Genomic DNA, 23,153 nt, shown 5'->3' on the forward strand with positions numbered 1-23,153 from the left:
TATGTATGGTGCATTTTTGTAAGATTGTTTCACATTGGACATTTTTGATTTAGATTTATAAGGATGGCATAAAGTGACCAGACACACTGAAGTTACACAGATTTTTTTTGCCCTGGAATTTTTACGTGCTAAAAATTGCCTATTTCAATCCCCCTGTTCTATGAAATATATCTATATATAGTATGTGATGAAAATTAGAAACAATTAAGACTAAGTAGATTTTTCCTTTAATACAATAACCAGAAATTTGATTTAACAAAAGGAATACAACAGAGATGAAAGGGGGGGGGGGGGGGGGGGGTCGGGGGTGAAAATAGCTTAAAGATTTATTTTTTAAATAATGACTTTTTAAACTTGTTTTAAACAGAGAGCAAACATTACTGCTTTATCATTTCATCATCATTTATTCATATCACGCTTTTCCAGCTGAAAAGTTCAAAGCGTGTTACAGCAGATTTGGTTTGCAAGGGGTATTCAATGGTTTGGGTTACAGCACAGCATATTTTGTAAATCAGGCAGTCAAGTAACAAGCTATCTGTAGTGTCACTCTTCTATGTACTTTACATACCAAACCTTATAGTGCTTTGTAAAAGTCTTCACACCCTCATACATTTTTAACATTATGCTCTCTATAAAAATAGAAATTAAAATGCATTAAAGTGGGCGTTTCATTGATCTATACAACATTCTACACTTTTATCATGAAATAAAATTATAGAAATATTCTGAAATTAAGAATAACTATGAAATCTTGATTGAGTCAAGGGTTGTGAAGATTTTTTTTTTTTTAATACAATACTTGGTAATGTCTTTTTTGCAGCAATAACAGTCATGAGCCATTTGGGATAAATATCTACCAATTTTGCACAGCAGGATGACACAGTGTTTGCCCATTCTTCTTGACAAAACAGCTCATACTCTCTCAGGTTGGCTAGGGATTGATTCTGGGCTGTAGTCTTCGAGTCTTGCCACAGATTTTCTATTGGAGTCAAGTCTGGGCCACTCATAGACATTCCCTTTCTTCTCTGTTGTCACTTTTGCCCAGTAGCAGGTCTATGGCATATTGGATTCAGGTTTTCCTCCAGGATCTGCCTGGTCTTGGCATCACCCATCTTTTCCTTGATTCTCACAAGTCTCCCTATCCCCACAACTGCAAAGCATCCACACATCACATGCTGCCATTACCATGCTTTACTATAGGGATGGTTTTAGCAGGGTGCCACATATCACTTTAGTGGTGAGACCAATAAGTTCACTTTGGTCTCATCAGATCTTAAAACCTTTTCCCATGTGCATGAAGTGTCTCCCAAGTGTTTCTTCAAAAACACTATGTGGAACATCACATGACTTTTCTTCAGCAGTGGCTTCCTTCTTGCTATCTTTCCATTCAGCCCATGTTTGTGGAGTAATCTTAAAATTGTTGAACAGTCAACATTTTTCCCATCTCAGACAAAAGACCTCCGTAGTTGTTTTAAAGTAATCTTAGACCTCACAGTGACCTTAGGCAACAGTTTCCTTAACCTATGGCCATGGACTTTGGAATGATGGTCTTATTGTGGCAATGTCTTAATAGTTACAAACTGTTTCCATTTTACAGGGATGGACCTGACAGTGCCCCAAGGGATATTCAAACACAATGAAATGATCTTATAGCCTTGCCCCAATCTGTACCTTTGAATTACATTATCCCAGATATTGGAAACTCCCTGCTCGGCATGTTTTGACCTTTGATTTAAATTCATTTCAGACAACAAATAGCTTAATTCTTCATCTAAGGGTATTCAGTCAGCTCTAACTTATGGACCTTGTTAAGGCAACTTTTTGAACTGAAGTTAACTTAGGTTTGCTCTGACAGAGTGTGAAGCTTGTGTAATCAATTTTTTTTTATTCTTAAGTTTTGGAATATTTCTATAACTGTTTCATGATGAAAATGTTGAGTATGTTGTTTAGATCAGTGAAACAAACTCCTAAAAAAATACAAATCATAATGCATTTGATAGCAGAGCATGAAAAATGTTCAAGGCTGTGAAGACTTTTACAAGGCACTGTGCATAGATTTCCAGAACAACCTGGTGAGAGTTAATGCACTTTGGGGAAGTTTATTTCACTGTCAATTCTCCTAGATAATTTTAATTTGTCATTGCAAAGACCAAAGCCATGCCCACTAAGAAATGAGTGGATTCTGGGCCGGGTTAATGACTGAAAACCAGAATTATAATTTTTGTACTCATTTCTAGTATATTGTGAAGAGAAATCAAATATGAAGAACTATCACTACTATCCTTTGCTGCATAGCCAACATATCCCCCAGAACTAACAGAAAGACAACTTCTGGATTACTACAACAATGTAGCTCACTGAAACTTCAACTGTAACAGCACAGCAATAAATCTTCATTTAAAAAATGTTAAAGCAAAACCTGGGGGAAGAAATTAATGAATCTTGATCTTTTCTCTCTGCTCCTATCCTTAACCAAAACTATTATTTTTTCACAATTTAACACTGCTAAACATTACCAAGTGATCTATTTGTAGATGTTAGGAATATTCTTATAAGTGTACAACTTGTTTGCACAAGCAATGTCAAGTCAGACAAATCAATTTGGTTTGGGTTTTTTTCTGTATAATGCAATGCTAAATTCATAATTTTAGCAGCCTGTCATAAAAGTGACTGAAGCTCATACTGAATGAGTTAAGTGAGAAGAGGATCCCAGCAACTCACTCAATTCCCTTGTGTAAAGAGCAGGTACTTCTGTAAACACTACAGTGATGGGCCTTAGTGTGTCCCATGATCATCATAAAATAGCTACAACAGTAGAAAACAGCTGAGCTGTAATTATAGAAACATTTAGGGGCCTATTTACTAAAATGTGTTGAAGTGTGGCAATAATTCATGCACATTTAAAAAAAAAAAAAACTATACATTTTTGCATTAACATGAACCACATTAAATTTAAGAGGGTGAATATACAAAAATAATGCTAATCTGCTAGCTCCTATAGAATTTAACAAAAATCTGCATTAATATTAAATTTGAAAATGCTAACATATGTTTACATCACTTTAACGAGTTGTAAGGGAATGTATGGTAAACCTTCCTTAAAAGCCCAGGACCAGGCATTTAATCTGGTCCACTTTAAGCCACAGATAGGAATGGGGTTCTAGTCTGAGGGCATTTTCCTTGGAGGAGGATAAGAAGCTAGTTCCAGAGAGAACGCAGGGCCCCGGGAAGAGAAGGAACCTAGGGAAGGCCAATACTGAATAACTGAATTGCACTGCTGTATTTTTGCTTTTGAACACTAAGATAAGCAGAGCTGTTTGCTTTATTTCTCTGCAATTAAGAAAAATTTGAGGAAAAGGTGAGACTGTTCTCTGGCCAATTAATGAATGCACAGAGTGCCACATGAGAGTAAATTAGCAATACAAATATTTTACATGAGTTAACACACATTAGTAAACAGGCCCCTTAGCAATTTATGCAGAGTATGTCTAAAAGGTCTTTATAAGATAAAACTGAGTAAAAAAGGCAGAGTTATAGAAGATGCTCCAGCCAGAGTACTAACTCAGACTAACAAATACCAGTGTCACCTGCTCATTATGATGATCTTTTTCTTCTCTACACATCTACAAAAATACAACTATTTAGGTCTCACAAAAACCATTTTTGAAATGACTACGAAGACTGTACCCTGTTTCCAAAGTTAAAATATAGTCAGAGGGTACAATGAAACTAAGGACTGTTACCAAATCAAGCAAGTTTGTTTACCCGTAAACAGTTTTCTGTAGACAGCACGATGAATGAGCCATAATGTGTTGGTGACGTCATTTGACTGCACCGACAGACCCAGTTTTCAAAGCTCAGTTAAAAAAAAAAAAAAAAAAAAAAAAAAGTCTTACTGAACATGCAAGGGAGTTCCTGCACACACATGCTGCCTTGTGAGTCCCTCAGTCTCATCCAGAACTTAAGCAAGGTAGTCGACTTTGCAGTGAAGGAGACAGTATTAAGTATGACCAATTCATCCTGTCTACTGAGAACCCTGTTTACAGGTAAGCAAACTTGCTATCTCAATCGACAAATGGCATGAATTAGCCATAACATATGAGGAGTCCCAATCTGAGGGTTGCATAATAGAGCAATTACTTCAAGACAACAACCCCACCAAGTGGAAAGTAAACTACCAGGTGAACATCCTGTGCAGAACTGCTCTTCCAAGTTACTGTCTTCTCAGGACATGCTGTCCAGACAGCAGTGGGACATGAAAGGATGAACAGAGGGCAAGTAGCAGCTTTGCGAAATGTCTTTAGTAGAAGTGGCCCCGAAAAGAATCAGTGAAGTCGCCAAGGCTCTCATTTGATGAGCCTCGATAGTCTGTATTCTGTAATCTATCCAGTGTTTAAGTATGTGCTATACAGCCTGCTAGTGAAATGGATGGAGTTCATTTAGCAACTGTTCTCTATCAGGATCAAAGGACATGAACAGTTGAGAAGTTTGATGTAGAGAGAAATCCTCTTTAGGCAATAGGCCAGAGATCTCTTATAGTCCGAGTGGTGAAGCGTCTGCTCTCCCTTGTGCACACATGGTCTCGGGAAGAAAGTTAGGTAGCATCAGTGCTCAATTTATGTGAAACATGAATACTACTTTCGGAAGGAACTTTTGAGTTCATAGAACCATCCTATTATGAAAAAACGGAAGGTACAGAGAATATGAAACCAGAACCTGTAATTTTATTTATTCTTTATGCCGGTGTGACAGCCATGAGTTGAGCTAGGACCTCATTGAGGCACTAGAGGTTTACTATGCCACAGCCTTCTGGTTGAAGGTTTCCTGGTATGATTGTTTATATGCTTGACAAATTTATTATGTATGTTTTTAATGTATATCGCCTAGGCCTGTTTGTGTTAGGCGATCAATAAATTTTAATAAATGAAATGAAAAATGGTGGAAATCAGAAAATCAAAAGGCATAAGGAGGAGACTACTGCATGTTAAATATCCATGCTGTGAGGACCAGCTATGGCATATTTGGTGGTGGTGGGGGGTGTTTGAGAGAACCACATGCACTGCAGCCACCGTATTTCCAAGAAAGACCAGAACCAACCTGAGTTGTTTAAGGAAGACCCATGAGCAATGCGGTTCTCTTGACAAGGAGAAACACCTTTTTCTGAAGTAACTATCCAAGCATCTATGAACTGAATCCTTTGATCCACAACCCAATTTGACATGGAAAGTTGACCAGGAAGCCTAGGGACTAAAGGAGCTGTATGGAGTTTGAGGTACTCCAGCACTCTTAACAGAAATAGACCCATCACCAACTAATCGTCCAGGTGTAGAAATACTCAGACTCCCTGCTGATGCAGCAGTATCACCACAATTTCATTAAGATCCTTGAGACTGCTGACAGGCCAAAGGAGAGCACCATATATTGGCAGTACATGTCCATCACGACCCTGAGGAAATTCAGATGAACAGGATGAATAGGAATGTGCACAAAAAAGTGTCTTTCAAATCCAGAGTACATATCCAATACCTCAACTGAATGAAAGGGAGAATCATCTGGAGAAGTTCATCTTGAATCACTCCCAAACGAGCAGTTTGTTCAGTCTTCACAAGTCCAAGGAGCTTGATGATGCAGAAAAGAGCGGAAGGAATGTCTTTGGAAAAATGGCCATTTGTAAGAGAAATATGGACATTGGGTAGGAGTTGGTTGGTCCACTGCTGCAGTCAATGACTGTAATGTGGATTGATGCTCCTTAATCAGAGTCACTGTGTCCTTCATTTTGTCAAACTCTCCTCTAAGCAGGGTACATTTGTGAGATAATCATGTACATCTTCCCAAACCTTCATATCTCTATGGAAGCAGCCAAGTCCTGATTGCTGTATCAAAAGCTTTGTATACAAAAAGGATAAGGTACTTCTCACATTCCTCCATGTCTTCCAGTGCTCACAGAAGTTGGCATGTTTTGAAGATCACGATCTTGTCAAGGGTTTTAGCTTCTGGATGCATTTGTGCACATACTGCACCATGTAGAATTAAGTGAGCCACAATCTGGGCGCTCAGATGGAACCCTGGAAGACCATTTTCCTGAATGTATTCAAAGCCTTTGGGTCCCAAGGGGTGTGCTAAAGTGATCAGAAGTGTACTTGGCACAATACCAAAACGGATTTCACTACCACAGGCTGATGTGGCAACTGGACTACCACATAACCTAGGCTAGCATGAACTCTATATTTAAGGTCCAGTTTCTGGGAAACCAGAAGACAAAACATAAGCATCTGCCACATTCTCATTTGACAGTCCTGGAAATGTTTGAATCTGGATAATTGTGGAATCTGCTGAACTGAAGGAACCTGAAAACCAATTCTCGGATCTTTGTCTTTTCTTACATTGATAGATGAAGTCTTCACCAGCTTATCCAAAATCCTGGAATAGCAGATATCCTCTGGAAAGGAGGTATGTTGAGGCAAGTCTTGTAGGGGATCAGATGGAATCATCCTTGTCTCTTGACCTGAGGGCTAATGGTAAAAGCTGGCTCCAAGATGCTCCATGCCAGATGTGTTGACATCTGTCGACTAGTGTCTTGTTCCATAGATGGCAAGGGTAGCTCCTTCCATGCCATGGTACCTATAGTGGGACTCTTGGATGTATGCACTGCTCAGCTCTGATACAGATAGCGCCATGGTCTGCTACACCTAGCATATTTTTTGCACCCCATAGTGCATGTAATGACACAGATAGTGCCCTGGTTGGCTCCAGATCCTGGTAAAATAAATGGCTCAGCGCCATGAAGATCTTCCATACCATGAAAGATAATGGGACCTGTGCCAATGAGGCTATGTCCCTCCCTATGCTGACCGTGCCAATCTTCTCTTTAGAGTCAAAGGGGGATAGCCCTGAAGAGGATCCTCCAGGCCACCTGGGTGCTCTTCCTGGTGCCTCAACCAGCACCACAGGCTTCTGCACAATGCTTAACTCCTGCTCGGAGGTAGATCTGGAGGCTAGCACCTCAGAGAGGAGGTATCTTCCCATGCTTACACGACTGCGAGGGGAAGATTCCTGCCTCGACTTCTTGCACTAGAAGTTCAATGATGCTTTGGCTAATGAAGAGTGTCTCTTCTGCCTGGTACAAAGACCTCACATTTTACCTGTTGACCTCTTGCTTAGGGCCTCCTTCTTTCAAGTGAAATACTGTTGCACCCTGGGGGACATCCAACCACAGTTGTAGCAATTGGAGGAGTCAATGGAAGATAGAGTGCGTATCTGTGATGAACATTCAGTGCTCACAGCTGCAGGCCTTGAGTCTGCTTAACACAGAGAAGTCCAAGGCTGAAACCCATCAACATCTTGTCTTTTTTTTAGAACATAAAAATTCTGTTTGAGAAACTGGGACATGTCTGTGTGGAAATTTGGACAAAAAGATTGAGGGGTTCATGAGGCAGAATGTGCATGTGGGAACTCCCATGCATACTTAGTAAATTCTTCACTGAGTTCTAAGAGCTGGGTCTATAATGGCACTGTTAGATGATGTCACCCATGTATTATGGCTATTTCATGCCTGCTTGTCGATAGAGAAAGAGAAAAGCAGGCTTACCATTTCCTGTGTAGCACTTTCAGCTATTAATTTTGGACATTAAAGACTTTACAAAATTTTCTCAAAATACCTTACTTTTACAGAACAATTTATTAGAGGAAAAAATGGATTTGCAACACAAACCCTATAATGAAAGGCTTGAGACCCTCAAAATGTACTTGCTGGTGAGAAAAGGATATGATAAAAAAAAAATAATTCCAATATTTGACAGGCCTCAATAAATCAGGAAGGGGAAATATTCCACAGAGAAAGAATTTCAAAGGACAAGAGGTTATGCTATGAAGTCTAAGAGGAAGGTTCACAGCAAAATACTTCTTTACTGAGAGGGTGGTAGATGCTTGGAAAATCCTTTAAGCAGAGGTGGTAGAAACCAGTACTGTGGATCTAGCACACTGAAACAGATATAGAGGGAAGTGATAGGATGACAGTTGAGAGGGTTGCAGTACTGCAAATAACTCACTGTTTATTCACTGGAGAACAGAGTCGAGAGGAAAGACAACCAGGAGAAAAAAAAAAAGTACACAGAAGACCTTGCCTAAGTCCCAGCGGCTCAGGTCCTCATAGGCTCCTCCTGGGGGGACCTAGGGCTTCCAGTGGTGAAGATTCGGTGGATCTCCTGACTTGATCCGCCTCCCAGCTACGACCTCCGCTGTGGGCCTTCTCACAATGCACTTTTATCATCCCTAGCCAGTTCAAGGGTCCACAAACTCAGTTTATTGGGATCAGAGGAAACAAAAAGCTGAGGTAACTTTCTATGGGTTTGAGCCTGCTCTGGATAGACGGCAGCTATTTGGCAATCCAAAAAGTGGAGTACTGCCTCAACCTCAAAGGCATGTATGTGGTAAGGGAAAAAAAACTGGGAATTCAACTCACTCATTAAAATGAAAATCTGAAACTGCCTTAGGCAGGAACTTGAAATAAATTCAGGGCACCATCCTAATACAATGGAACTTAATATAAGTGAACAAGGCACTAAGGCCTGGAGCTCAACAAGTGTAAGCAGAATAGACTGCACTAAAAATTCTCCTTCTAGGTCTGGTCCTAGATCTCACAAAGTCAAGATGCTCAAAAGGGTCTTTCACCAGCTTAATCAGAACCACACTGGTGTCACATGTCTGCAGGAAACTTTAGAGAACACATCAATTGAAGAGAGCCCCATATAACCTTGACAATTAAGGGCTGAACAGAAATCACTACTACTACTTAACATTTCTATAGCACTACACGACATACACAGTGCTGTACAAACATAAAAAAAAGACAGTCCCTGCTCAATAGAAATTATATTCTAATAAGTCGAACATGCAGGACAACAGAGTATTTAATAAAGCAAGACAATGGTCAAAAAAAAAAATGAAAGTTAGTTAAGACTAAAAGCAGACAATTAGCCATAAGATTTAAAAGCGGTTTCAAAAATGTGGTCTTTAGATGGGATTTAAACACGGCAAGAGAGAGAGTATGATGCAACAGGTCAAGAAGACTATTATAAGTGAGATGAACCTTAATAATCTTGACACCAGACACTGAGATAAGCACAAAAAAAGGATATGGGAACTTGCCCTCAAACTTGATGGTAAATCTTCTCCATATAAAGCCATCATATCTCATGGTAAATGCTCTTCTAGAGGTCAGAAGGGTTTGACATTAAGGAATCAGATTGCACTTTCCTCAAGATCCAGGCTGTGAAAGCCATAGGCGGGACACTGCAGTTCACTAGCGATTCTAGATTCTGTATGAGGAGGATTGGGAAAATCCCACTTGATAGATTTTCTAACAGACATCTCCTGGGGAAGAGGGAATCACATCCGTTTTGGCCAAAAAGGGAGCCATAAGAATTATGGTTTCCCTGTTCCAGAGAAAGCAGAGTTGCTTACCTGTAACAAGTGTTCTCCGAGAACAGCAAGATGTTAGTCCTCACACATGGATGACATCATCAGATGGAGCCCCGATGCAGAAAACTTATATCAAAGTTTCTAGAAACTTTGACTAGGCACACTGAGCATGCCCAGCGTGACCTATACACCATGCATCCACGCAGCAGCCTCATAATATAGAATTACGATAAAATAAAAAATAGAAGAAAGCCAATTCTGCAGGGTGGCGGGCAGGTTTCGTGAGGACTAACATCCTGCTGTCCTCTGAGAACACCTGTTACAGGTAAGTAATTCTGCTTTCTCAGAGGACAAGCAGGATGGATGGTAGTCCTCACACATGGGTAAATCCCTAGCTACAGGTATTCCCAACACAAAAGGGGGCCCACAGCAACGTAACCAAGTGCCAACGGGCACAACACCAGTGCTGTTGGAAACAGAAGGGGAGATAGCCTGAACCCAAACAGGCCCTAGGTTAAGAAAGTTGGATTCTACACCTCAAACAGGTTCCGGAGGACAGACTGGCCGAAAATGTCACTTCGGCCGTCCATATCCAGACAGTATTGGGATATGAACGTGTGGTGAGAACTCCAGATTGCAGCTTTGCAGATCTCCTCCACGGGATCTGCTTGAAAGCAGGCCACCGACACTGCCGTGGCTCTGACAGAATAAGTTTTAACATAAGATGAGGTCCCACCTCAGCATAACAGGAGATGCAGTTTGCTAGCCAATTCGATAGTGTCTGTTTGGCAACAGCAACGCCCAACCTATACCTATCAAAAGAATTAAAAAGCTGGGTAGACTGTCTATGGGCTTCTGTCTGCTCCAGATAGAAGGCTAAGGCTTGCTTGCAGTCCAAATTGTGCAGTGCTCGTTCGCCTTGGTGCAAATAGGGCCTGGGAACAAAAACAGGCAGGACCACCCTTTCATGACAGAACTTAGAATAAAATTGGTTAAGTCACGAGGCCTGGACCTGGCTGACCCTACTCGCTGAAGTGACTGCCACCAAAAATATGACCTTCAGGTCACAGGTGCGCAGCGGCTCAAAAAGAGCTATTAGCAGCTATATTAACACCACTCTGAGGTCCCAAGACACAGCAGGAAGCCTTAGGGGAGGCTTCAACTGAAGCAGGCCCCATAGCCTTCGGACTCACTTTGTCACTTCTCTACCTTCTTCCCTTCCTCCCATATTATTAGTAAAGTTCCACGGCAACAGTTTTATTTTTATTTACTTTAGTAATCACTTGTTTATTTCTAGCTGGAATTAGTTCCAGCTATTAAGTAATTTTATGTACTTTTAATTTTATTTATTACCTTTTTCTTTTTTATTATTTTTCTCCAATGTAAACCACTTTGACAAAAAACTAATTTTATAAAGTGGTATATAAATTCTTTTAAATAAAATAAATAAATAAATAAATAAATATGAATCGTATAACTATAGGCTGTACAGAGATGGGCATAGCATCTACACCATGGTGGTATGTGCCAATCGCACTAAGGTGAACTCTAATGGAAATGGTTTTTAAGCCAGCCTCCGATAGATGAAGAAAGTAGTCAAGCAGTTTGTGTGGGGCAGAACAGATCTAAGGCCTTCTATTAACACCACATGGAAAACCTCTTCCACTTCAGTCCATAGGATTTTCTAGTGGAAGGCTTTCTGGAAGCCACCAGGACCCGAAACATCCTCTGAAAGATTAAACAGCTGCAGGATTAATCACAACATCCAGGCAGTGAGTGAAAGGGCCTGGAGGTTAGGATGCCACAGCCTGCCCTGATCTTGCGTGATGAGATCTGGGGAAGTCACCAGACTGATTGGTTTCTGGATGGACAATCCCTGCAGGAGTGGAAACCAGATCTGTCTCTGCCAACAGGCAAGGGTGTCCAAGGCTGGTTTGCTGCCTGACCTGACAGGGAGCAGCACCAAGGCACCTTCTTAAGAACATAAGAACATGCCATACTGGGTCAGACCAAGGGTCCATCAAGCCCAGCATCCTGTTTCCAACAGTGGCCAATCCAGGCCACACGAACCTGGCAAGTACTCAAAAACTAAATCTATTCCATGTTACTGTTGTTAGTAATAGCAGTGGCTATTTTCTAAGTCAACTTAATTAATAGCAGGTAATGGACTTCTCCAAGAACTTATCCAATCCTTTTTTAAGCACAGCTACACTAACTGTTGCAGAGGATCACTGACAGAACCACGTCTGGGCTCCCCTAAGGGCGGAAAATCCGATTCACTACCCCCTGGTCTGAAGGCTCGACTCAACCTGTCCACTACCATGTTCTCCATTCTGGCCAGGTACATGGCCCTGAGCACCATCCAGTGGGATAGGGCCCAAGATCAGATCCAGACCACTTCTGACAAAGGATTTTTGATCCTGTGTCTCCCTGTGTGTTGTCATTCCACATGGCTACTTGATCGTCAGTCTGGATCAAGACAACTTTATTGGACAGCCAATCTCAGAAAACCTATAGCGTGTACCCGATTGCCTGGAGCTCCAGGAAGTTGATTTCACAAGAACGTTCCTGAGCAGATCACAGTCCCTGGGTGCCGAGCCCTTGTACATGAGTTTCCCACCCCAGGATAGATGCATCCGAGGTTAGCACAATTTGAGTAGGGAGACTCTGAAAGGAAATCCCCCAATTCCAGATTGGAAAGTACCCGCCACCAGGACAAATCGTCCCTGAGAGACAGGGCGACTCAAGATGCAATCCTTGAGGCTCTGAGTGGCCAGGTGCCATTGTGATATTAGGGTCCACTGGGCTCTGCGCATGTGTAAGTGTGCCAAGGGAAGTGACAGACGATTGCAGCCATGCGGCCCAACAGCCTCAGCATGTGCCAGGCTGACATCTGCTGGCTCTATTGCACTGTCACAATGGTCAGCAAAGCAACGGCCCTTTAGCATGGCAGAAAGGCCCTGGCCTGAGCCTGTCTAGCAAGGCTCTGATGAAGTCCAACTGAGATGACAGACAGATAGGACATTGGGTAGTTGAGAACGAACCCTAGTAACTCCAACACCTGAATGGTCAAGCGCATGGACCGAGTGGCCCTTGCCTGTGCTCTTGACCAGCCAATTGTCCAGATATGGAAAGACATGCACTGCCAGTCTGAAGAGGTGCGCCGCCACCTTGGCCAGGCATTTTGTGTGAAGACCCATGTGGCAGACATGAGCCCGAACGGCAAACCCCAGTACTGGACGTGCTGTTTTCCCACCACAAACTGGAGATACTTCCTTTGACTGGGGAAGATCTCGATATAGGTGTATGCTTCTCTTTAGGTCAAGGGATCATAGCCAGTCCCCCTTTTTGCAAAAAAGGGGATCAAGGTGCCCAGGGAAACCATCTTGAAATTTATTTTTTTTTTTAGAAACTGTTCAAGGCCCTCAGGTCTAGGATGGGTCAGAGTCGTCCTGTTCTCTATGGAATCAGGAAGTACCTGAAATAGAAACCAAAACCATGCCCTCTTTGCCCTGGTGGTACAGGCTTGACCTCTCTGGCCGTTAAGAGGGAGGAGAGCTCCACTTGTAGCACTTCCTGATGTGCTATCAGCCCCCAGTATGGGCATGGAAAGCAATTTGGTGACACCCAATAGATTTAATTGGTGCCCCTGGCAGACGATGGACAAAACCCACTGGTCTGAGGTTACATTGGGCCATTAGCTCGCAAAGAACCGCAGCCTGCCCCCGAACAGAGGGTCCATCGTCCTGGGTACAGGCAACTGGCTTCGCTCCCTACGACCCAGTCAAAACCCCAACCCCGGAGTTGACAGAGGAGCTGGCTGGAGCTTGAGGGCTCTCTGCTGCTTGCGATGGCAGAGGAGCTCTGAAGATGCTGATGAGATCGAAGAGGAGGATAGTTCTTTTAGCAAAAAAAAAGCTTCCTTAGCCCTAGCCTTTAAGACCTCCTAAATGAGGAGAACCGGTCTGGAGTGCTGGCAGAGTTGTTGGAGGGTTTCATGATGGTTCCGGAGTTGGGCCACAGCATCCTTCACCCTGTCTCCGAAGAGATTCTCTCCAGTGCACAGCATGTCAGCGAGTCATTCTTGTACCTCCAGTCGGAGATCCAAGGCCTGCTGCTATGCTAGTCTGCGGGTGCCAAATCCCACTGCAGAGACTCTAGATGCCATCTTGAAAACATTGTAGGTTGCATGACCTCGTGTTTTCCACACTCCAGACCCTTGTGCACCAGTGATATGAGGGTGTCTTACTGCAGTTGAGGCAGCAGCTCAGCCACCTCCTGCACCTGCTTTCAGATGTCCCACAAGTATTGGCTCATGTACAGCTGGTAGGCAGCAATGCAGGCAACAGGCACGAAGGAGTGGGTCCAAGAGCGCTTGCCCCTCGAGGGCGGATTCAACCACCACCAACAGGTGAGGCAGCTGACTTATCAAATCCAGCAGCCTTCTGGACGGGGGAAACCCCATCCACTTTCTTATTCATGGGAGATACTGTGACGAGATGTTCCCAAATCCTCAGCAGTGACTAAGGATTTCATGCACTGGGACCGCTACAATCTCTTTAGGAGACGCTACGAACTGAAGAATCTCAAGCATTTTGTGCCTGGCATCTTCTTCAGTCAAAAGCTAGAATGGGATGGCCTTCACCATCACCCTTACAAAACTGGCAAAGGTCAAGTCCTCAGGCAGAGACTTCCTTCGCTTCCTCTGGAGGAGAAGGGTCTGATGGGAGACTATCCACATCCTTGATGGAAGACTGTGTCTAATCATTCCCCCGGGGGTCAAAGGAACCCTCATCCTCACTGAATACCCAAGGGGATAGGGCCACAGGTGCTCGGCCAACGTCCAGAGGTGCAGGCACCAATTTAAGTGAACTGGACAGGGGACTACAGGCCTAGTCTTCTCCACCGGCCTCGGCAGAGCTTCCTCTTCAGAGAAACTGCCGACAACCACTGTATCAGTATGGGGAGGCCTTTGTGCCCCGCCGGGCATTGGTGCCACCCCAGGAACCGACAAACTGGATCAGAAAGGCACAGATGAGCACATTGAGCTTCTCTAGAAGCGGTACAAGGATGGGTAGCATCAGCTCCAGTGCAGTCGATGCCACAGGACTGAAGCCCCGCAGCACCCACTCCACTGCTAGCTGGACTATGCTCCAGCAACTCCTCAAACGTTGCAGATGCCAACACAGACTGGGAGAAAGGAGGGGTAGCCATATCTTCCTCTGATCCATGAGGGGGACAGGCGACTAGCACCAGGACCGGTGGAGACAGTCATGGACCCCGGGCATTGATGGAAGATGAGTGCTCATCGCCACTGGGTCATTTCGGGGGCATCGAGGCAAAAGCTGGTGCATCCCTGTGCCCAGCACAGCGAATTGACTGGGACCGATGCCAATGCTTCTTGATAGTCCCACAATGCTCAGTCCGGTCTTTCCCCAGTGCAGAGGACTATGAACCCGGCATCTCCGGGCCGGAGGAGATCAACGGTCAGTCTTTGGCACCCCTATCCACCGACATTGACGAACCAGACAGTCCCGCCGATGTCTATGGTGTAGTGTCCATCAGTGCAGCTCTGGGAGGTCCCTCAATGCCGATGCTTCAGACTTCTTCGCCCCAAAGAGGTGATCCATCTTCTCAAGTTGGTCGATGTCCCTTTGGAGTCATCTGGGTGCACAATGGCAACCTCAGATGTCATGCAATGCCCCCAAGGCAGAGGATGCAAACATCATGAGGATCGATGATAGACATGGTCCTTGGGCACTGGGTGCAAGCCAGACACTGCCATGATGGGGTGAAACAAAAGGGGAAAAGATGTAACAATAGTGGTGGGCGTCGATGGCTGACAGGCACCGACCGCAAAAGAAAAAAAACTTGCCCGAATACTAAAAACCCTGAACTGGGGACACTACGGGGAGGCACAGAGAGGGACCCAGCGACAGACCAAGGGAAAATATAGTGGAAACTGTCAAAATCAAAGTTTTCTATAAGGTAAAAAGCCAATATTTTTTAGCTCAGACTGCGAGGCTCACTGCTCCATGGAGAAAAAGAGAGACTGAAGAGGGACCCCACATGGACGCATGGTATAGAGCAGGGGTTCTCAATCTTATTTTGGCCAGGACACACCTGACAGATGATTCTCACATGCGTGACACACTGAACATGTGACCATCACGGGGCTAAATGTAAACATGCACTCTGCATCCACAGGAATCCCCTCAACCCCCAGCAATGAGTGCAGAGCAGATCTAGGGCATTACCCTGTACAACTCGCCATACAAAAAAGATATACTGGTTCTAATGACATCTCAGTAAAAGCAAAAACTCCTTTTACTACCAGGTACAATAGCCTTCCTTATGAAAAGACAGTAATTTACCACTAATGCATATCCTATTGAGAAAACACAACAAATAAGATTGATACAAATGCCTGCATGCTAGTAAAATACCTCACCTCGGCCACACACCCTTCACCAAGTACAGAAAACCAAAAAATTATAAATATGGAGACAAACTGGAATGGAAAACCAAAAAAGCCACTCTGCATACAGTGCGAACTTGGAGAAATGGAAAGAGAAATATAGCATCTAACAGACTCTCAGGATTTGCAATAATGCACACAAACTAACCCGCACAAAGTTAAACCTGTATTATGGAACACACAAACAGTAACAACCCTATCTAACAAATACAACTATTAAACCAGGCCCTAAACACTAATACATTTCCTATTGGGAAAACAGAATAAACCAAGCTGCTATAGAGCCCCACACAGAAATAATTGTAAAGCTATACTAAAAATGTTACAAAACAGCTGCTGAACAGAATATCATCCAACAATTAAAAACTCATAAAAATTATTAAAACATGTCCAAATATCAATAAAATATTTCAAAACAGCAGACATCGCATAATACCCAATAATTAAAATTGCTGTCAATCAAGAAAAATAAATTTAAAAAGTCACCTTTACTTACCCTCTCTAGCAACTCTCCTACTCCTGTCCCTTCCAGGCTAATAGCACTCACCAGAAGCAGCAAGGGCTGCTGAAGCTCTGTCCTCATAGTCCTCTTCCTTCAACCAGTCACTCACACACACACCCCCCCAATTAGACCCCACGACCAGTCTCGGTCTCTCTCACACAGAAACACATCACCTCCCTGACCAGTCTCTCTCTCAATCACACTCATGGTCTCTTATATACAAGCTCTCAATCACACACAAATGCTCTCGCACCCATTCACACCAGCTCTCACCCAGGCTTCCATTCACACCCACAAGCTCTCACCGAGGCACCCACAGACACACCAAGCTCTCACCCAGGCACCCACACACAGGCACACCAGCTCCACCAAAAACTACTTCTTCCTTCACTGCAGGGATGGGCTCCAGTACCGCCGCGACTTTACTCCGGCGAGCCTTCTTTTTTTTTACCGCCACGTGAATGGGCTCCCATGGTGGCCTCAGTTGGGGGTCAGGTTTCCTCTTTGCTGCCAGGGGGACGGGCTCCAGTGGTGGCCTCGGTCAGGTTTCCTCTTCGCCGCCATGGGAATGGGCTCTCGTGGCGGCCTTGCTTTGGAGTTCAACACAACTGTTCCTCCCACCCCACTCCCAGGCTATGCCGTACCTGCCTCACTGGCCAATCAAAGGCTTCCTCCCTTCTTCCTACTCCTACTGGCAGGTAGAAGGGAGGAGGCTTTTGATTGGCCTGCGATGGGGGAAGACAGAATGAAGGAAGCTTCCCATTGGGCAGTGAGGGTAGACAGAAAATGGGTCTTCCAATTGGCCCGCGGGGACTGGAAAAGGGAGAAGGAAAGTACAACGGGGCAGTGGGACACCAGGAGACACGACACACCTGCCGGAGTTTGGCGACACACTGGTGTGTCGCGACACGCCGGTTGAAAAGCACTGGTATAGAGCATGCTTGGCTTGCTCAGTGGGCCTAGTCAAAATTTCTAGAAACTTTGACATAAGTTTTCCGCATCGGGCACCAGATGTCACCCATGTGTGGAGAATACATATAGAGAAGATCAGGGAGAAAGTGTCTGCTGCTAGTCTGTCTTCTGATCTCCTCCTGGAACAGACTGGTACCACCTGCTCTACATCGGTTAGGCAGCACTTGAAGAAGAGCGTCTATGTCTTGATCCAGGAACTACTCATGAGGATAATTGTATCTGCCAGGATGCAGTCCTTTCCCATTAGATACATGGTTCTCAAAAACTATATGGGAAATGACCCAGTTCCACACCTCGACCATCTCCCATCACTGGAGGAACGATCTTCATTCTTCCCTGCTTGTTCAAGCAGAACTATTTGATTGTCAGTTTGAGCTAGGACAGTTTTTTGGGCTATATAATTTCTGAGCATTCAATAGCATTTTCAACTTCAGAAGGCTAATGTGTAGAAAAGCTGCCTGGAGAGAACATATGCCCTGCATCTGCAGCTTCCCTATGTAGGCTGCCCAGATCAGGTAGGATACATCCATGATTAGCACAATTAGATAAGCAGAAATTTAGAAGGGAAAATACTTGGTCAAACAAATGGGTACGCCACCAAAACAAGGAGTCTGAGTTTTTCTGTAATCCATATGCAGTCCCGGAGTCTCCAACTGGCTTGGAACCACTGAGACTTCAGGGTCCATTGGGTTTGCCTCATGTAGGGACATACTAAGGGAGTAACTTGTATAAGTGCAGCCATAAAGCCCAGCATTGTCAACATGAGCCATGCTGATATCTTTTGACTGAATTCTCTTCTTCTCTCTGGCCACATCATTTACCCTGTCTTTGGGAAAATTACAGTTCAAATGGAGAAATTAATGATGAACCCTAGTAAGCGCAACACCTGGATGGTGATCTGCAGAGATTCCTTTATTCCCACCTCAAATATTCTCGATCAGCCAACGGTCCAAGAAGGGACACGCATATATTCTGAGTCTGCATATGACAGCATGGATGTTGGTGTTTAATTAATCCCCAGAACATAAGCAGGGCTGGACCCAGATAGAGCAGGTATGTGCAGGACAGGACTGGTCTGGCACCAGGATCTTCTGCCTCGACTGGCCACCTTCCCCTCCTTATGAGCCCTCAAGTTCTGGTGGCTATCAGAATTTAGCAGGAAATGCATTCAGGAACAGGTACAAAGACATGCACTAAGGCAGAACTGGGCTGCAGGAATCTAAAAGGTATCCAAAACCAAACAAGAGACAAGGAGAAAAACAGAACAGAAATAACAAATACAAGGCAAACACGGAGCGAAAGGCCATAAACCTCATCAAAATACAGAACAAAACAAGAAAAGAACAAAGCAAAAACCAACACAGAGAGAATAACAGAAGGCCAAAGACTAGGACCAGCATAAGATATAAAACAAAGCAAGCAAGGCAAGAACAGAAATAGCAAGGGCTACAACAAGGAACTCCAAGCTGAGGCACTGAACTCACCAAGAGGCAGGTTTATATCCTGTGGCAGTACAAGGAACATGGTTGCCAGCCAGATCTCCAAACCATAGAGCTTGGAGGACTGAGTAACAGGTAACATGACCCACTGAGGGCCACATTATAGAGATAAGTTGCAACAACTGCAAGACCCTTGGTGAGAACCCACAGAGCTGAGACAAAAGGGAAGAATGCAATATTGGAGGTGTAAGATCCTTCCCAACAAATGCCATGAACCGAAGAAGAGCCATGGTGCAAAATTAAAAGGGCATCTATTTTCTAGGAGATAAAAATTACGAACTCGTAAACTGCAGGAATGTCGGGTTGCTATATCTGCACTGGTATGTTATTACCAGGGAAGATCTTTGGTGGCTGGGTCAGTATGTTTGACTGGTCATCTGTGGTTAGGCAACAACAGGGCAATGGCTTGATTTTATCTGTTATTTTTATGTATGTTTTATTGTTAACCTTTTTTTTTTGTAATAGTTTGCACTGGTTATGCGGTATATAAAATTATTAAATAAATGAATACATTTTACAGAAAAAGTTGCAGAGAAAAGATCACTTCAGAAGGGTCAGCTGCAAAACTCTTGGTACATCCAACATTGATAGCGAAGAAACTAAACCAAAGAGATATGTGGCCATAGGAAGCTGCAAACATGCATGGAAATACATTTCAGAAAGCTCTGTTCTGTATCACTGCTAAATTGCCTGTTTATGACTGTTAGGCTGATCATCAGAATTAACATTACAAAAATTGATGAAATGTCAAACCATTTACTCTTCAAGAAACTGTGTGCCATGACAGGCACCCCATAACCCACCTCTCTTCAACTGGAAAGAAAAAAAAACGAGTAGGAAATCTCTGGACTTTTCAGCAATATCAATGTGGCAAACAATTCTGTGCAGGTAACTATACATCTCTATTTCCAACCAAAATTACTACCATAAGCACACTCAAGAGATTTTCCACTTAAATACAATAAATCATAGTTTACAGAGAGAGAAATAACTAATTAAGACGTGCATTCATTGATTCTCCTGCTAGGAATTTTACATTGTAACTCTTTGAATTTTAAAAACTAAGCAAACAAAAGATCAAATCTTTAAATACAGACACGCTATTACTCACATTGTTGTTGCGAGTTTCTACAGCTGGAAACTTCCTGACTATAAATTTGACAGCAGATTCCAAGTTTTTGTCGATGAGATACGATGGTTTTGCCTTGGGATCCCCGCATGCCTACAAAAAAAGAGAAACAAACAAATATACATTTAATCAAATGCAATAAGCTTCAACACAGCCACAATTAGAAACTAGAAAAATATTTATTGGTTTTCAGTGAGCAGGTGATAAGATGAGTAGCAAAGTGCAGGATTTCACAGCTGGAGTATGCAATGGCAGACAGTACAGAGATGTTCTTCTACTGAAAAAATGTATGGGAAGTTTTAAAGCAGTTAGTGCAAAACAGCAGTGAAGGGAAAAGCTCAATCCTAAAAAGAAAAAAAAATATATGTATATTTTACTTCTAGTCAAGTTTTGAGGTAGGGTTGTTAACCATCTGTAGATAAACAGCTGGAAAATTCAACTGAGCCATCATCCATGGAGAAGAAGAGTTTTGAGCATGTGTAATGGTTTATGTATCCTATGTGAAGCAAAATCTCTTCTACTTTTCAATTTATGAATGTTTTTTTCTCATTGTTAAATTCACGAGTGTACCAATTCACCACACTCATAAATATTAGATTACCCACACTATCCTATTTTTCATACCACCAAAATATGCCAGTTTCATAGGGTGGGAACCTTCTAATTCTGCTGTATGTTTTTCAATTGGAGCATAGTTAGCTGTAATCTTTCTAATCTTAAAGAACTGGAGCCTAAGACTGCTTTAATTATTCATTCATTAAACCAATAAGCTCATATAAGAAATACCAGTGTTCCATGCAAAACTCAAAGCTAGGTGCATCCATGTTTTTACTCTCCCTGTTTTAATGTAACTTCTCTTTTCCACTTATACGTTAATTGATTTTTCCCCTTGTTCTAATGTAAACCGGTACGATAAGACCTGGTCTTGAGTGTCGGTATAGTAAAAGAAGTTAAATAAATAAATAAATAAATAAATAAATTATCAGCAGGGAAACCTGTTAATAGAACACAAAAATATTTAAAAACCAGCTAATTATATGTAATTAGCTGGTTTTCCTTTTTCCTTTTTCCTTCTCATTCCAAGTTCAATTTTCCTTGTTACATGTAACTGCTATTTCCGCACTATTGTTCAAGTTTAAGTTTATTTTGCACTCCTGTTTCATGTGAACCAGCATGATGGGACTATTGTCTTGAATGTTGGTATATAAAAAACTTAAATAAATAAAAAAAAAATAAAATAAAATCTAAGAAAGTGTGCAGCAAGGAACTACTACTGAGTGCTAATGTTTACTTAGCTTTTCTTCACTGATTTCTATGGTCGTGCTGTGGAATACAGAAAGAGAAGTCATGGAGTATGAGTCTGGTCTGAAAGCGGGCAAGCGGGCAGAGGGAAGGTGAAAAGCTTTGCAAACCTTCCAGACTTGTCCTTGCTGGGGAAGCATTTAAACAAAGAGAGAGAAAATTACACATAAACATTGATTTTTTTTCTTTAACTCTGGTCATGCGTCACGATTAGCATTGTGAAAAACAAAATTGCACGTTTTCAGCGAAACAAGATTAAGGCTATATGGCAACTGCTACACATGTGTGTTTGTATGGAGCAACCAGCATTATTAAACAGTTCTACCTGCACAATATTTGCACAGTTGTAAAAATTCTACATTGCCAAGTGCATGATGCGGAGCATGTCATGTTCCTTGGGCTATTGTGAGGGAAGGGAGATCATCATTACAAAAAAAAACAACCAAAAAACAGAACATGCAACTAGAAAGTGGAGAGAAACTAGTCAGTGAAAGTTTACATACCTGAAAAAAGAAATGGTAGCCAAGAGTAAGAATAAAAAAATGATTTTACAATTTGAAATATATTATTCAAAGATGAATTACAGTATCCAATTTACAAGTAAAACAGCAAGACATAGAAAGGTATATCACAAGCAGTAAAAATTCCAGTAGGTCAATTCTCCCACTAGACATACACACAGTATGAAACACAAACATCACTTAATATGCCTATTGTAGAACTTATTTTACTCAAATCTAATTTCACTCATGATTCCCAGCGAAAAATGTATATAGCACACTATTAAGGCTGTGTAAGTAAGATCTGGAATTTGACAGCAAAAATCAATATGAAGTCTCACATGTTGGTTCTACAGTATAACCTCAGTTTCAATTTTTTTAAATGAGTAATTACAGCCAAAACTTCACAATCATATATATCTGTATACTAACCATTTCACTTGTAGCAGCTATTATCAAGATACATGAGGCTCCCTGGACAGATATTTTGACCTTTGTTATCAATTTTGAAACCCTATGCCAAGACAATCATTTCTTTTGAAACTGAGCAAAAACAGATTCTCATGTTGTATGGGCTCTTGGAACCGGTTCCCTCATGGCTGTTCAATATTTTTCACGGCATTGATTAAAATTCTAAGAAAATCTCTATAAAAAAAAATTCAAAACACATTATGGGAAGAAAGTTTCTGGAACGTTGCTCACAATATTGTCAAGAAAATTCTGCCCTTGTACAGCCATTTCATACAACATGACTTCTAGCAGTTGACCAGAGTACCTAATGTGATGACCAGAACCATATTTCAGACACATTACTGTGCTCAAAGAGCAATCTTTTCTATTTTCCTGCCAGCTACATTCCCATAAGCAATCAGAATAAAACAGCAGTGCCGCCTCCTCACCACAGTGTCTAAAATTTAATGGAGGCTAGAAAGCCAAGTGCAGTATGCTGAAGAGAGAAAACTTTTAAACCATCAGTATAGCAGTCTTTAAAAAAAAAATAAAAATATATTCATTTAAAATGTTCTAAAATCCTTTAAAAAAAAAAAAAAATCCAACAGCAGTCCACATTATCTCTCCTTAACTCCTCTTCCTCTTGCTGAGGCTGATTCAGTAAGGTTCGCTCAGCACAGCTAACAGTTTAACCCTCAAATATGCGCATATTTCTATTGCACAAACTTTACTGCAGCAAGGAGTTTTGTGCGCACAACCCTGCGCTTAATTTAGCACCCCCGCATGGAAATCTATGCTAGTGCATTAGCTATTACCCCCTCCCCCTCAATGCAGAGAGGCATGCTGGTTTACCTCGTGTTTTAATAGCAGTGGAAACTTAACTCTTAGTGTGAGGTGGAGT

The 23,153-nt window shown here is 42.4% G+C and overlaps 1 protein-coding gene across 7 annotated transcripts in view; it reads right to left on the reverse strand.

The window, feature by feature from the left end:
- NCKAP1 (NCK associated protein 1) overlaps nt 1-23,153 on the reverse strand; it is a 349,694-nt gene that overhangs the window by 262,069 nt on the left and 64,472 nt on the right. For 4 of the 7 annotated variants that reach the window (XM_029605941.1, XM_029605946.1, XM_029605942.1 and 1 more), the window contains one exon: nt 19,983-20,093. In XM_029605941.1, coding sequence (XP_029461801.1) covers nt 19,983-20,093 — 111 coding nt within the window. Of the gene's footprint in view, nt 1-19,982; nt 20,094-21,412; nt 21,431-23,153 lie in introns of all 7 variants that reach the window. The other 3 variants (XM_029605940.1, XM_029605939.1, XM_029605944.1) reach the window with 1 other exon arrangement.

This window comes from Rhinatrema bivittatum, chromosome 6 (assembly GCF_901001135.1).
Source record: "Rhinatrema bivittatum chromosome 6, aRhiBiv1.1, whole genome shotgun sequence".
Classification (NCBI taxonomy): Eukaryota; Metazoa; Chordata; class Amphibia; order Gymnophiona; family Rhinatrematidae; genus Rhinatrema; species Rhinatrema bivittatum.